Source organism: Phycodurus eques, chromosome 2 (genome assembly GCF_024500275.1).
Source record: "Phycodurus eques isolate BA_2022a chromosome 2, UOR_Pequ_1.1, whole genome shotgun sequence".
In the NCBI taxonomy this organism is placed as follows: Eukaryota; Metazoa; Chordata; class Actinopteri; order Syngnathiformes; family Syngnathidae; genus Phycodurus; species Phycodurus eques.
Window position 1 is genome coordinate 38,396,653 of NC_084526.1, and position 14,077 is coordinate 38,410,729.

Consider the following 14,077-nt stretch of genomic DNA (forward strand, 5'->3'; position numbering starts at 1 on the left):
ATGCTTAGAATATTATGTCTTGTAGAACTCTCCTATTTTCAAATAAATGTAGGAGCGACGGGGGAGATTGTTTAGAGCGTGTTGAGAGGCTGTAACCTGAACAATCTCCCATGCGCCCTCCTCATGAGTAAAATGACCAACGTCTTCATTCCTTTTGTGTTTATTCATTATAATGTTTGGTGAGATAAATCCAACAGTAACATTATGCACAGTTGGAGCATTAACACTACACTTAAATATAGAAAATAAAGAAATGGTACTTAGGGATTTAATTACAATTCATTGCACAGAAAATTGAAATGAAAATTTAACCTAAATAAATGTTTGTTAACAAACATTTCCAAATTATTAAGTGCAAATGTATTGTACTTAAAAGTAAAATACTGTACAACTGAACTGTACTTAACAAAAGTATTGTGCTAGATTAAAAACCAAAAAGTTGAAGCCACTGCAACATTGTGCACAGTCCGACCATTTATTTCAGTGATTCTTGTACGTACCACTAGAGCACAGGTGTCAAACTCAAGGCCCGACGGCCAGATCTGTCCCACCCCAAATTTGATGTGGGCCACTGAAGCATTTAAATTGTGTGTTTACTTCATGTTTCTTTTCATGCACATTTTCTTCACTTTTAACAGGTATTACAAGCATCCCCCCCCACCCCCCACCAAATCCCATCTTAAAATAAAGTGAATAATAGTTGTACTGTATACTTTATATTTGTATGCCACAATTTTCCCTGACTTGTAATTTCAAATTAAATGTGTTGTTAACAATACACAGTATGTAACGATCAAATGCGGGGCAATTGTGTATATGCTGTGGTAGTCTCTTCTTAAATGGCGCCCTGTGCGAGACCCTCCTTGGGTACCCCGCCATACACCGGCTCCACAAAGCCAAAATGCAACCAGACCTGAACTGGTGGGAGAGGTCTAGAACCAGAACTGGTGGGAAAGGTCACCAAGAAACCTGTGGTTACTTGGACTGAGCCCCAGAGATCCTGTATGGCGATGGGAGTATATTTCATACGGCATACCGTACTGAATAGGTGATAAAGCACAGATGGATGGAGGCAGTAGTGATTTCCATCTCCACACAGGATCTTTTAAATTCACCCACAGAGACCACCAAGTTTTTACTCAGCTCTCTTATCAAATAAATGTGACCACCATTTATTGAAGTCTTTGTTTGCCATTTATCTTGGAATTGATCAAATGCGTCTGTCATGCAACTGTCATTGTTTCATGCATTGATCTCTTTGAAAATGTAAATAGAGTAAGATCCCTGGAATTGGCTTTTTGAAGATCCATGCCCCATGGAATGTTCTGTGTCGGGAGGCTGAGTTCATGAAGCTCAAAATTCCAACAAACAAGGTACACACAAACAAATCCATCCTTAACTGGTTAATCAAATGCTTATTTGCACTGTGGGGAATGAAATTCTCATTTACACGAAACCATCTTTTCTCAGTATCTCAGGACCGAAGATGACGATTAATGAAACATGGATTGTCATCTCATTCAATGCAAGGAGTCCTCGGTTTACATATCAGCATAAGGCATTTGAGTTTCGGATTGGCGTGCAATGAACTAGTTTGTGCAGCAGCATAGGGATACGTCGTCACACGGCACAAGAATTGTTTTATATTCATACATATTATAATGTTTACTGTAATGATGACTTTACGATGGCTGACTCGTTAGCACATCTGCCTCCCAGTTCTGAGGACCTTGGTTCAAATCTAGCCTCGCCCGTGTGTAGTTTGCATGTTCTCCCCGTGCCTGTGTGGGTTTTCTCCGGGTACTCCAGTTCCCACCCACATCCCAAAAACATGCATGCTCGGTTGATTGAAAGATACGAAATTGCCCGTAGGTGTGGACGTGAGTGCGGAGGCTTGTTTGTTTACATGAGCCCTGCGATCGGCTGACAACCAGTTCGGGGTGTACCCCACCTCTTGCCCAGAGTCAGCTAGGATAGGCTACGGCGCACCCGCGACCCTCGTGAGGATAAGCGGTACGGAAAGTGAATGAATTAATGACTTTACCACTGCGTTAGCACAGGTTAGTGATAAAATAAAACGTTTTACCCTTTGCCCACAATAACACCACACAGAAAAATGACAAAATATAAAATATGATAAATTCAAAGGGGTAAAATAGAAAGATTTTGTTTTAAAATGCATTTCATACACGGGTTCTGTTTGTCTCTTGCCGGCTGGTTATCACATTGCACGGATCCCACATCTTCTCATTGATCAACTCTCAACTTAACACAACACAAATATAATCTTAGATCAAAGGAAATAAAAACTCTTAAAATCAATTTTCAGTTCCAATTAACACTATTTCACTCCTCTTGTATCCCTTGTAGGTTTTTGAGATTAAACAAGGAAATAATATTGTTGAAAAGGTCCGACTGTTCATTCACAAAGTCACATCTCCTTTGCACCCAAAAGTGGACACCAATAAGTCACCAAGTGTGAAATCACTCTCTCACCCTTTTTCCAGAGAGAAGGAGCACCTGTGAGTAAAACCTTCAGCTGACTTAAAAATACTAAATGTTTCCATAATAACCTATTGGGATAAATGTTTGTTTAGCCACTAACACACCTTGTTGATGTTAATATATTTTGGGTTTGTCCATTGAGCAATGTACCCACATGCTAGTACTGTGATATTTAACAACCGGCCCATAAATACGGTATAATGCTGTATTAAGTTGTGATACAGTATAAGCGTGATAATTTTATACTATCAAATATGTGTCTTTTTACATTTCTATAAATGTAATGCAAATGAAGCCTGAACTGAGGCTCAGTTGGTAGAGTGGATTGTCCACTGGCCGAAGGGTCGGCAGTTCGAATCCCATCGCCGACTGTCCGCTATCAAAGTGTCCTTGGGTAAGACACTGAACTCTAAATCTCCAGCTCGGTTTTTTAAATGAGAAACTGTTTTCAATTGCCTTACCTTGAAAACAAAGGAAGTTAATTAATGTTTACTAATGCATGCAGTATGTAATGCCTACCCTTGAAATACAGAATAACCCTTTATGTAACGTACTCTTACTCAAAACACAATGACACAATGACAGCTGGCATAGTCGCCAGAATTAGACAGTATATTACACACTTATTATTGTATCGTATTTTTACTTGGCTTTGTGTATTCGGGGTAGCATGAACTATTAATTACTGAATTATTGATAAATTACATTGAAAACTACATTGAAATTGTGAGTGCTGTCAAGTGTGAGTAAGCATCTAAACTGAGATTTGTTTTGCTTTCCTCACTAGATTTGATCTATCTGACAGAGATCATTTCTTTGACAGCAGGACGAGGAGTTTCATTGTAAGTATTATTATTATTCTTAGCTTCATGAAATGCAATATGAAAGAGGTTGGTGGAAAAACAACACACCCTACTAACTCAGTCATCAATTACATAATATACAACATAACAATTAAAACTAAATCGACATGACAGGTCTCATGCCAACATTTTGATGTTTCTTGTGTGGCCAGGTATATGAAGTGCTCAAAAGGACAAGATGCACCAGGGCCATGTACTCAATGGGTGAGAACACTCCAACTCTAAGGGCCAGTTCTTTGCCAACCTACAAATCCAGATTGAAAAATCCAAGTTTACTATTTCCATGATATCCTTGTTATTGTTTGTTAATTTGTATTCATGTCATGCAAACATCTGCTGCTAACCTTATTTGTTTATGAGACAAAAACAAATCAGACAGTCATAAGAGTGAAAAAAAAATTCCAGCTTCTTTGATCATGCCGTATTCAACTGTCCATTTTCGATACCACTCGGTTGCGAATGAGCTCGAGCCTATCCCAACTGACTTTGCACAACAGGCAGGGTACACCCTGGACTGGTCGCCAGCTAATCGCTGGGCACATATGTTACACCCTGAATTTGCTGAAAACCGGGAGAAATAATCACGAGAGTGATCGTGTGTTGGTTCCTATTTTATTCAAAAAGTTTGTAATAATATTTTACAATATTTGCAGTCATTTCCTTTCCTTTTACACACAGCAATTGCTGTTAAATGAAAGAGGTAATGTAGACATTCTACAACACTTCAAATGGCTAACTTACAATGTAACCCATCAATGTATACATCTCACAACAATAGAAATGTTTACATTTACCTGTAACTCAAAACAGTAGCAACCCATAGCTTAACTTAACTACTTCTCTGACTTCGAAAATGAGTTGCTCTCATACACGCACACACACACGTACACGCACACGTCGCAAAATGGCTGCGGCACGTAGTGTCTGTCGCTCTGTCGTAACGAGCACAAACACACATCAAACACTGAAAATATCGACACTGTATTCTTCTTTACTTTTGGAACAATGTACACTACTTAATGGCAGACGATTTAAATGAACTCTAACCTGCAACTTAGCAATATATAAATAATATATATATAAATAATCACGAGAGTGATCGTGTGTTGTTTCCTCAACAGACTTTACTTGAGTGAGGAAACTCCCTGCTAAAAAATCCAGCATAGACCATCCATTTTCTGAGCTGCTTCTCCTCACTAGGGCGTGCTGGAGCCTATCCCAGCTATCATCGGGCAGGAGGCGGGGTACACCCTGAACTGGTTGCCAGCCAATCGCAGGGCACAAAGAAACAAAGAACCATTCGCACTCACATTCACACCTATGGGCAATTTAGAGTTGTCAATTAACCTACCATGCATGTTTTTGGGATGTGGGAGGAAACCGGAGTGCCCGGAGAAAACCCACGCTGGTACGGGGAGAACACGCAAACTCCACACAAGTGAGGCCGGGGATTGAACATCGGTCCTCAGAACTGCGAGGCAGATGCTCTAACCAGTCGTCCACCGTGCCGCCCTGCATAGACCAGCAAGGTGAAAACCAGCAAAAACCAGCATATGCTGTTTTTGTTGTGTTTTGGTGCTGCTCTTGCTGGTGAAAATCAGCTGGTCTTGCTGGAACCAGCATGGTACCAGCATGATGGTCTTGCTGGTGTCACCAGCAAGCAGCATGCCAGTTTTGCTGGTGTCACTGGCTACAAGTGGGGCAACAGCAGTATGATGGTAGCTGGTGACACCTGTAAAACCAGATCTGACTGGCACAGTTGTACGTCAGCCAGCATTGATCAACGTCGTATGTTGATAAACACATTTTTTAACTAGAAACTAGAAATAAAAAATGAGAAATAACTAGAAATTTTCCTGAACATAAAAAAATAAAAAATAATAATCCTATTCTGGCAACACATTTATCAATAATCATGATACATATCTGGCAACGGCTAGCTGTTGTTATGGTCTGGGACTTTATTCAACAATTCGTATGATCAAACAAAACTAATATAATAACATCAGCAAAAATAACAATAACATTGAATAACAATTAACAATATCATTGACAATAACACAATCTTAGTCGTTGTGTCCCATGTCCCCGGATGTCCTTGAGAGGTTGAGAACCTCTGATTCAAAGTAAATTTTTTAATTGTAATTAATCTGTAATTTACAGGCCACTCCTGATCATAAATCACACCATTCAAAAAACGCACAATGAATAGATTATTAAATAAAAAAATAAAATAAAATCACTCCTGACTGTAAGTTGCAGGATCAGTGAGAAAGTGTGACTTATAGTCAGAAAAATACAGTTTATCTAGTATACTACTGTATTTTCCAGATTATAAACCGCTCTGGAGTACAAATCGCATAAGTCAAAAAAGAGTCAGGAAGAGGAAAGTAAAAAAAAAAAAAAAAAAAACAATGACATGCAGCCAAACAACCCCCAACACCCACCCCCCCCAAAAAACAGAACAGCATAAAAAATACCCTAAAGCTTCTAGTTAGTGCTAGCAGCTAACGTTAGCTGAGTTATCGCCTATGATAAAAAGTCCGTGCAAGTTTGAAGTTCAAGACGTTAGCTTCCATATTAACAGCACAGCGGAAACAAGCTACCAAGCTAGCAGACCAACCCCAGTAGACTGTAGTAATCTTTTATATGACCAAAAACTGATTATTTTAGGTTTAACGTTAGCTGATCACAACAGCAAGTGAGTTCAGTTAACCTCATTAGCTATTTTTTTAATAGACGAAAAAACAGCCGTGTATTTAAACATAATGGCGTACTGTGTGAATCATCCTTGAAAAGCAGACGCTGTGGTCGAGTTGGGTGCACAGGTGGAAGCTTTCTACCGAAAACAGATTTGAATTCTCCTTTAGTTTGATTGGCGGTGGGCAAACTAGAGTTAGACGCATTACCGCTACTTACCACACTGGAGTGTGGAAGGGTCAAAAGGCAATATTTAAAGTAGTGATCACAAATCCATAAGTATTCAGACCCTTTGCTGTGACACTCATATATTTAACTTGGGTGCTGTCAATTTCTTCTGATCATCCTTGAGATAGTTCTACACCTTCATTGGAGTCCAGCTGTGTTTGATTATACTGATTGGACTTGATTAGAAAAGCCACACCCCTGTCTGTATAAGACTTTACAGCTCACAGTGCATGTCAGAGCAAATGAGAATCATGAGGTCAAAGGAACTGCCTGAAGAGCTCAGAGACAGAATTGTGGCAAGGCACAGATCTGGGCAAGGTTACAAAAACAATTCTGCTGCACTTAAGGTTCCTAAGAGCACAGTGGTCTCCATAATCCTTAAATGGAAGACATTTGGGACAACCAGAACCCTTCTGAGAGCTGGCCGTCCGGCCAAACTGAGCAATCGACGGAGAAGAGCCTTGGTGAGAGAGGAAACATAGGAAACTGTGGCTGAGCTCCAGAGATGCAGTCGGGAGATGGGAGAAAGTTCTAGAAAGTCAACCATCACTGCAGCCCTCCACAAGTTGGGGCTTTATGGCAGAGTGGCCCGACGGAAGCCTCTCCTCTGTGAAAAACACATGAAAGCCTGCATGGAGTTTGCTACAAAAACACGTGAAGGACTCCCAAATGGTGCTAAATAAGATTTTCTGGTCTGATGAGACCAAGATAGAACATTTTGACCTTAATTCTAAGCGGTATGTGTGGAGAAAACCAGGCACTGCTCATCACCTGTCCAATACAGTCCCAACAGTGAAGCATGGTGGTGGCATGCTGTGGGGGTGTTTTTCAGCTGCAGAAGACAGGACGACCGGTTGCAATCATAGGAAAGATGAATGTGGCCAAGTGCAGGGATATCCTGGACGAAAACCTTCTCCAGAGTGTTCAGGATCTCAGACTGGGCCGAAGGTTCACCTTCCAACAAGACAATGACCCTAAGCACACAGCTGAAATAACAAAGGAGTGGCTTCAGAACAACTCCTTGACTGTTCTTGAATGGCCCAGCCAGAGCCCTGACTAAAACCCAATTGAGCATCTCTGGAGAGACCTGAAAATGGCTGTCCACCAACATTCACCATCCATCCTTACAGAACTAGAGAGGATCTACAAGGAGGAATGGCAGAGGATCCCAAAATCCAGGTGTGAAAACTTGCATCTTTCCCAAAAGGACTCATGGCTGTCTTAGCTCAAAAGGATGCTTCTACTAAATACTGAGCAAAGGGTCTGAATACTTATGTGTGTGATATTTCAGTTTTTCTTTTTTAATAAATCTGCAAAACTTTCAACAATTCCATTTTTTTCTGTCAATATGGGGTGCTGTGTATACATTAATGAGGGAAAAAAAACTTAAATTATTTTAGTAAATGGCTGCAATATAACAAACAGTGAAAACTTTAAGGGGGTCTGAATACTGAATCTAGATGTGTTAAACAACTCAGGACAGAGAACTTTCTGTTTGAACCCACACACTTCTCAAGTGAGCATAAATATTGGAACAGACATGATTAAATGAACTTAAAGTGAATAATATTTAATATTTCGTGGCATAACCCTTACTTGCAATAACTGTATCAAGCCTGCAAACCATTGACTTCACCAGACTTCATCCATCCATCCATTTTCAACACCGTTTATCCTGATTAGGGTCACGGTGTTGTCCTTTGCGCGCTACTGGGCCAGCCTTTTGATATACAATATTGTTAGCTCAAACTTAAAAAGTCACAAAACATAATAAAACAAGTAAAACATAATAAAACAAGTAAAGGATAGACTACAGTGTGTGTATAGGGTGCAGTGGACGTGAGGTTTAGGTGAGGTGGGGGAACCTTTTCAAGAGTCCTGAATGTATGGGGGCCCAGGATTTGGTGCTGCGCCCCTTCCCTGGAGAGCAGTCGTACCTGTGAGGTGTGCTCTTATGGTAAGGATTTCCTCAAGACATCAAAATCTCAAACCATTAAGATGACCCAATTGGTTGACTATGATGGCAATGTGGACCCATTCAGTAACATGGGAACAACTGTGGTGGTAAATCTGCTTGACCAGCATCCCATACTGTTCCACTATACATCCCATGCTGGTCCACGAGCATCCCATGCTGGTCTACTAACATCCCATGCTGGTCCACTAGTTTGACCAGCATTCCCATGCTGGTTCACCAGTAGATGACCAGCACAAACCAGCATTAACCATCTTACACCAGCAAAAAATCCATGGTGCTTGATGCTGGATTTTTCAGCAGGCTCTTCCACTCTCATCTTGGTAAGTGGGCGGAGACATGAACAATCGATCTCAGATCGCTTGGTAACACTGTGGTGAGATTTCAGATGCACGGTTTGTGATGTGATTCACAAGAAGATGTTCAAAGATTTTAAAGATTTTTAACCATCTTAAATGTTATTTTTAACCCTACCAAGAGTATTTATCTTTTAATCTTCATAATTTTCTTGATATTACAAAACTATTTTAAATATACCAGACTAGTATTTTAAGGTGGAACGGTGATTAGCACATCTGCCACACAGTTCTGAGGACCCGGGTTCAAATCCGGCCTCGCCTGAGTGGAGTTTGCATGTTCTCCCTGTGCCTCCGTGGGTTTTCTCCGGGTACTCCGGTTTCATCACACAAAAACATGCATAGTACGTTAACTGAGTCTAAATTGCCCGTCGGTGTTAATGTGAGTGCGGATGGTTGTTTATATATATATATATATATATATATATATATATATATATATATATATATATATATATTATATAAGGCGGACGACTGGTTAGCACATCTGCCTCACAGTTCTGTGGACCGGGGTTCAAATCCCGGTCCCTTACAGCGGACACTGAGCCAGGATTTCTCATTCAACATCAGTGTATAACCTCACAAATGCGCTTCAGGATAAATGGTCATAACTTCCCATAAACACACTCCTAAACCTTGTGGAAATCCTTCCCAGAAGAGTGGAAACTGTTATACCTGCAGGGGGGGAATTTCATTTTAAACCCCATGGATTAAGAATGGGATGTCGCTTAAATTCATATCCGAGTCAAAGCATTTATATAAGGCAGCATGGTGGCCGACTGATTGGCACATCTGCCTCACAGTTGTGTGGAGTTTGCATGGTCTCCCCGTGTGTGCGTGGGTTTTCTCCAGGTAGTCCGGTTTCCTCCCACATTCCAAAAACATGCATGGTAGGTTGATTGAAGACTCTAAATTGTCCGTAGGTGTGAATGTAACTATGTTATGAATGGTTATTTTTCTATATGAGTGGTTCAGAAAATGGATGAATATATATATATACATATATATATATATATATGTATATATACATATATATATATATATATATATATATATCGTGATCGGAGGACCAGAACTCTGTTCCAGAAGCAAATTAGAACATGCTGTTTGCACATACTACCTTGCTTAGCATCATTGATGTGATAGTACAAAGAACACAGAAAACTCTTCTTCTGTTAAGTGTTCCATCTATTTTTCGGCTTATGATATCGATTTTCACAGGGATCACCAGTTTGCTTGCCAATGGCGTTTATACAGCTGCTTATCCTCCTCATGATGTGAGTATCAGCATCAATTCCTCACTCAGACCTGAGAACAGGTAGCACCATTTACTTGTATAATAGTAAAGCCACCATGGGCAGCATAATTGTGTTGCGATTTTATAGAACGTGTGACATTTGTGGCCACAAACAAATAAATACGACTGCTAAATTTTGTGCTACTCTGCTTTAGATATTGAATTTAAGTGTTTGTGTTACAGGGGGACATAGAGGGAGTCAATGCAGAACCTAATGACAGAAAGGTAACCAAAATAGACTCACGTCAATAAATGTCATCTGTATGATTACTTGATATGTGTTAAGTTCAATTAAATATTTAAAAATGGACAATTTAAGCAACTCAGCTCAAATGAGAGGATTTGCAAATTTGAGCTTGTTCACCAGGCAAGCTCTCATTTAACTTGCAAACAGCGTTCACCAACCTCCGCAATTTCAAGGGAACCTGTGACAGTTTTAAACCAAATGGTTTTAAACTGGACTCAAAAGCAGACTGAGACAGAGGAAGCATTTGGTTGGGTTTTTTTGGAGGGAGCGTGAGGAGGTGCAGGAATACTCTGGTGCTGGAACGCTGGAACTGCCAGGCTTAAATGCAGGTTTTGATGAGTGCTGATTGAACCCAAGTGTGCAGGCAAGGAGGTGATCAGTGCTGGAGAGGGGGGGAAGAGAAACAAAGCACTGCCCACTTTCAGCCTTATAATGGTTAACACTGGTGCCTTGAGACGCAAGTTTAATAGGTTTCGTGACCACACTCTTAACTCAAAACACTCATATCTCAAATAATTTTCCCCCATTGAAATGAATGGACATGCCATCTCTTCCAGCCTCCCCAAAACACGTATGTCTTTTCTAATAGGGAAAATAGCACACTGTAATATTGCTCTTTAAAAAACAACAGAGTAATAACATAAATAAACAGAATGTCAAGAATTGAACAGTTTTTGCATCAGGATTTAAGGCTTCAATTCAATTTATTGTGCATTGGCCACAGGGTGGCAGTATAATACAGTCATGCAGACAACTGAAGAAGAATCACCACTACTCTCAGTGACTCAGTAAGCTGTAATGATATTTGACTTGATAAATTCCTGCGAGTATTGTGTGTCTACAGGTGTTGCTCCACATGTAGCAAGACCTTGATTTTACTGTCTTGAAGCTCACCCTTGCCCAAGTGATGAGCTTCTGCTGCCTGGGACAGATGTAGTGGTGACAGTCAAGGACATGCATGAAGGCTTCTATTGAAGGTTGTCGCACTCCAGACTTCAGTAGAGGGCCCCTGCACTCTCCCTCTGCCGACGTAAAAATCATGTTCATGGCGAGGGCAAAGAGGATAACTGAGATGGTGCAGCCAGTTATGATGCCGTTCTCGAGGCAGTTCCAGCCAGATGTGCCTGGGTCAGCAGTAAATGTTGTAATAATCCAGGATAAGGTCCATGATCTTGCTGGGAACATGTCGTCGCTGTAGGGAAAACTCGACGAGTTTGTGCGTTAAGGATCCGTAGACATTTGCGAGGTACAGCCCGTGTGATTACTCCAGGGTGTTTCCTCCTGAGATCTCCTGGGATCCCACCCTTCTGAACAGAGGTGTCAATGTAGCTACTTTTTAGAAGGAACCCATATACAGTGTCTCCTCAATGTAAGTTTAAGCAGAACAGCGACTTAACTCAATTACCAATAGTCAGCAGATATCGTATAATTGCCCACAAAAAGTGACAGTTGTCAATTGTCAACTTAACATTGTGTGTATTCCACATGTTCATTTCCACATAGTTAGAAAAGTTACTATCTCTCTTCACAGACACTATATGAGGAATGGGCCAGCTACAGTGTCTTCTACAAGTACCAGCCCATTGGACTAATTAGGTGAGATCCATTGCAGTGCTTGTGGGGGCCACTTTTTACCCTATGTGCCCCTATGTGTGTGATATGCCCCTTTGCTCCATTAATCATGTGTTACCTCATAAATAATGTCCCTCCCACACACTATACAACGAAGTGTCCTAGCCACAATAAAAACATACTCCCGACGTACTGTGCCCTGCCACTCTAAAAGTTGTTACACTGCTATTGAGTGTCATTGTCACGAGTCCCTCCGGTGCGTTCACAGGCAGTTGGAAATCACAAAACCCCTTAACACTCACAGCCAGGTTGCTACAATTATAAAGAAAACAAAAATAAATTCTCTTACTTTGACTTCCTGGTCAGTCGCTAGCTGCTGTTCTTTTGTCCAAATGAGCAACAGCTTTTCGACTTGCTCCAGAAGCCGAGCAAGCTTTGCAATGCATGGGCCATTGATATATTCCTCAAAAATGGTCTTTTTGAAGTCGACAGTGAGTCTCTCCCTCTTGCCATGCTTGTCCGTTGCTTTGGTTGGACCCTTATTGAGCCAGTAAAATGGAAAAATAAAGGCAAAAAGCTGAATAGATGACTATTGGATTTAGACTCTATCACAATATTATCACTAACAAATCAATACTCACTTAAATAATTAAGGGTCGCAAACTTCACAACAAAGTATCTACATTCACACTACCATAACATGGTAATGGTAATTCCGCCTCTTTTTAGACAACCAGCTCTTTTGAATCGTCTCCCAAAATGTTCTTTTGATTTTTTGTTATTTAATCTATTACCCAAAACATATTGTACAAAAATCTGCCTTCATTTATTCACTCTACATGGTGCTACAATAAAATAAAAACATTTAATAAAACATGCTTTTAAATTTAAAGTGAAGCAACCCAAAATCACTGCAAAACACACAAAAACGGGTTTGCCACATTTTGCCAAACCAAATTTTTCTAGTATTTTGGATGTAATATTGTCTTTATGGTGCCTCAGTAAAAAATGTGAAATATAAATTAAAATTGTCCATACATTCCTGAGCTCCAAACGTTTTTCTGCCGAGAGGCCTGAAATTAGGTAATTTGAATTTCTCTCAGTCACATAATGTGGTACACTACATTAAATACTGTCAGTCTATTCATTGTGCTAGCGAGAGGAACTATGAGGAGCTGGTTGGGTGTCAAGACATGAGCGAGTTATTAACATGACATGACATATCTCAATCATATGAGTTCTATTTTTCCTAGTGTTAATAAAAGTGAGAGTCATTCACTTAGATGGCTGGTTATGTTGACGTAGCGCTCAGTTATGTGAGCCAGTTGTTGAATTCCACCAGCATAAATTTTTTTATCAAGCAATTATTAAAATGTAATAATCCATTTCGATCTGTTTACAACTTCCTCATGATAAATTAAAAGACGATCCCCCCTCCCCTACATGTTAGGGTTTCATATAAATTTAGTAAATAATTTTTTTCCCCATTGTTTTTATGCCCACAGGAAGTATTTCGGGGAGAAGGTTGGACTGTACTTTGCCTGGCTCGGAGTATACACACAGATGTTAATCCCTGCTGCCATTGTTGGAGTAATTGTATTCCTCTACGGATGTGCCACTATTGATGATAATGTACCAAGGTATGCTAGAGATTGGATTTGTAACGTATCTGATGCACAACTGTAGGCAGAAACCTATCATTATTTATCATCATTTATCATTTTTTATTTTTATTTTAGATAACTCACAACTTGTTACAATCATATTTTAAGCTTCCACATCCCTTATGAAACAGAGTGGTACCTTTGTTCAAACCAGGGGCGTTGCTAGATTTTACGGACAGGGTAGGCAGCCCCAGCAGGTAATCGGTAGACAAAAGTAATTCAGTAACATTTGTCCTCAACCATTGAAGAAAAATATATTAATCAATAAGTTTTAAATTAAATATTAAAGTAATATTAATATTAATTTTAAGTAGAAATTGTCTAAATATTTAGGGTCGGGCTCGTCAATATGGTGTTTCTGCCATGAACGGAACAAAGGACAGGAGCCAAATGCCTGACTCCAATACACAAAGGACGCTTCCAAAAGAGTAGTTTAATAAATAGGCAAGTTTGGTACACGGGTGGGCAGTCAGAGAAGGCAACAGTATCCAAAAAGCGTGAGGCAAAAGGCAAGGTCAGTAATTATAAATTGTGTCAGCTTACTGTGAGTCACGGACGTGGAACTAGGAATGCTGGAATGTGCTAGGAATGCTGGAATGTGACGACAAGGTACCATGAACTGGCGACCAGATAGAATGAGACAATGTTAAATGATTATTAGGCTAAACGA

The 14,077-nt window shown here is 40.1% G+C and overlaps 1 protein-coding gene across 2 annotated transcripts in view; it reads left to right on the forward strand.

The window, feature by feature from the left end:
• ano1a (anoctamin 1, calcium activated chloride channel a) overlaps positions 1–14,077 on the forward strand; it is a 73,865-nt gene that overhangs the window by 18,030 nt on the left and 41,758 nt on the right. For both annotated transcript variants that reach the window (XM_061670588.1, XM_061670587.1), the window contains exons 4-11: positions 1,275–1,373; positions 2,371–2,522; positions 3,293–3,347; positions 3,521–3,572; positions 9,849–9,904; positions 10,108–10,149; positions 11,703–11,767; positions 13,249–13,383. In XM_061670588.1, coding sequence (XP_061526572.1) covers positions 1,275–1,373; positions 2,371–2,522; positions 3,293–3,347; positions 3,521–3,572; positions 9,849–9,904; positions 10,108–10,149; positions 11,703–11,767; positions 13,249–13,383 — 656 coding nt within the window. The remainder of the gene's footprint in view (positions 1–1,274; positions 1,374–2,370; positions 2,523–3,292; positions 3,348–3,520; positions 3,573–9,848; positions 9,905–10,107; positions 10,150–11,702; positions 11,768–13,248; positions 13,384–14,077) is intronic.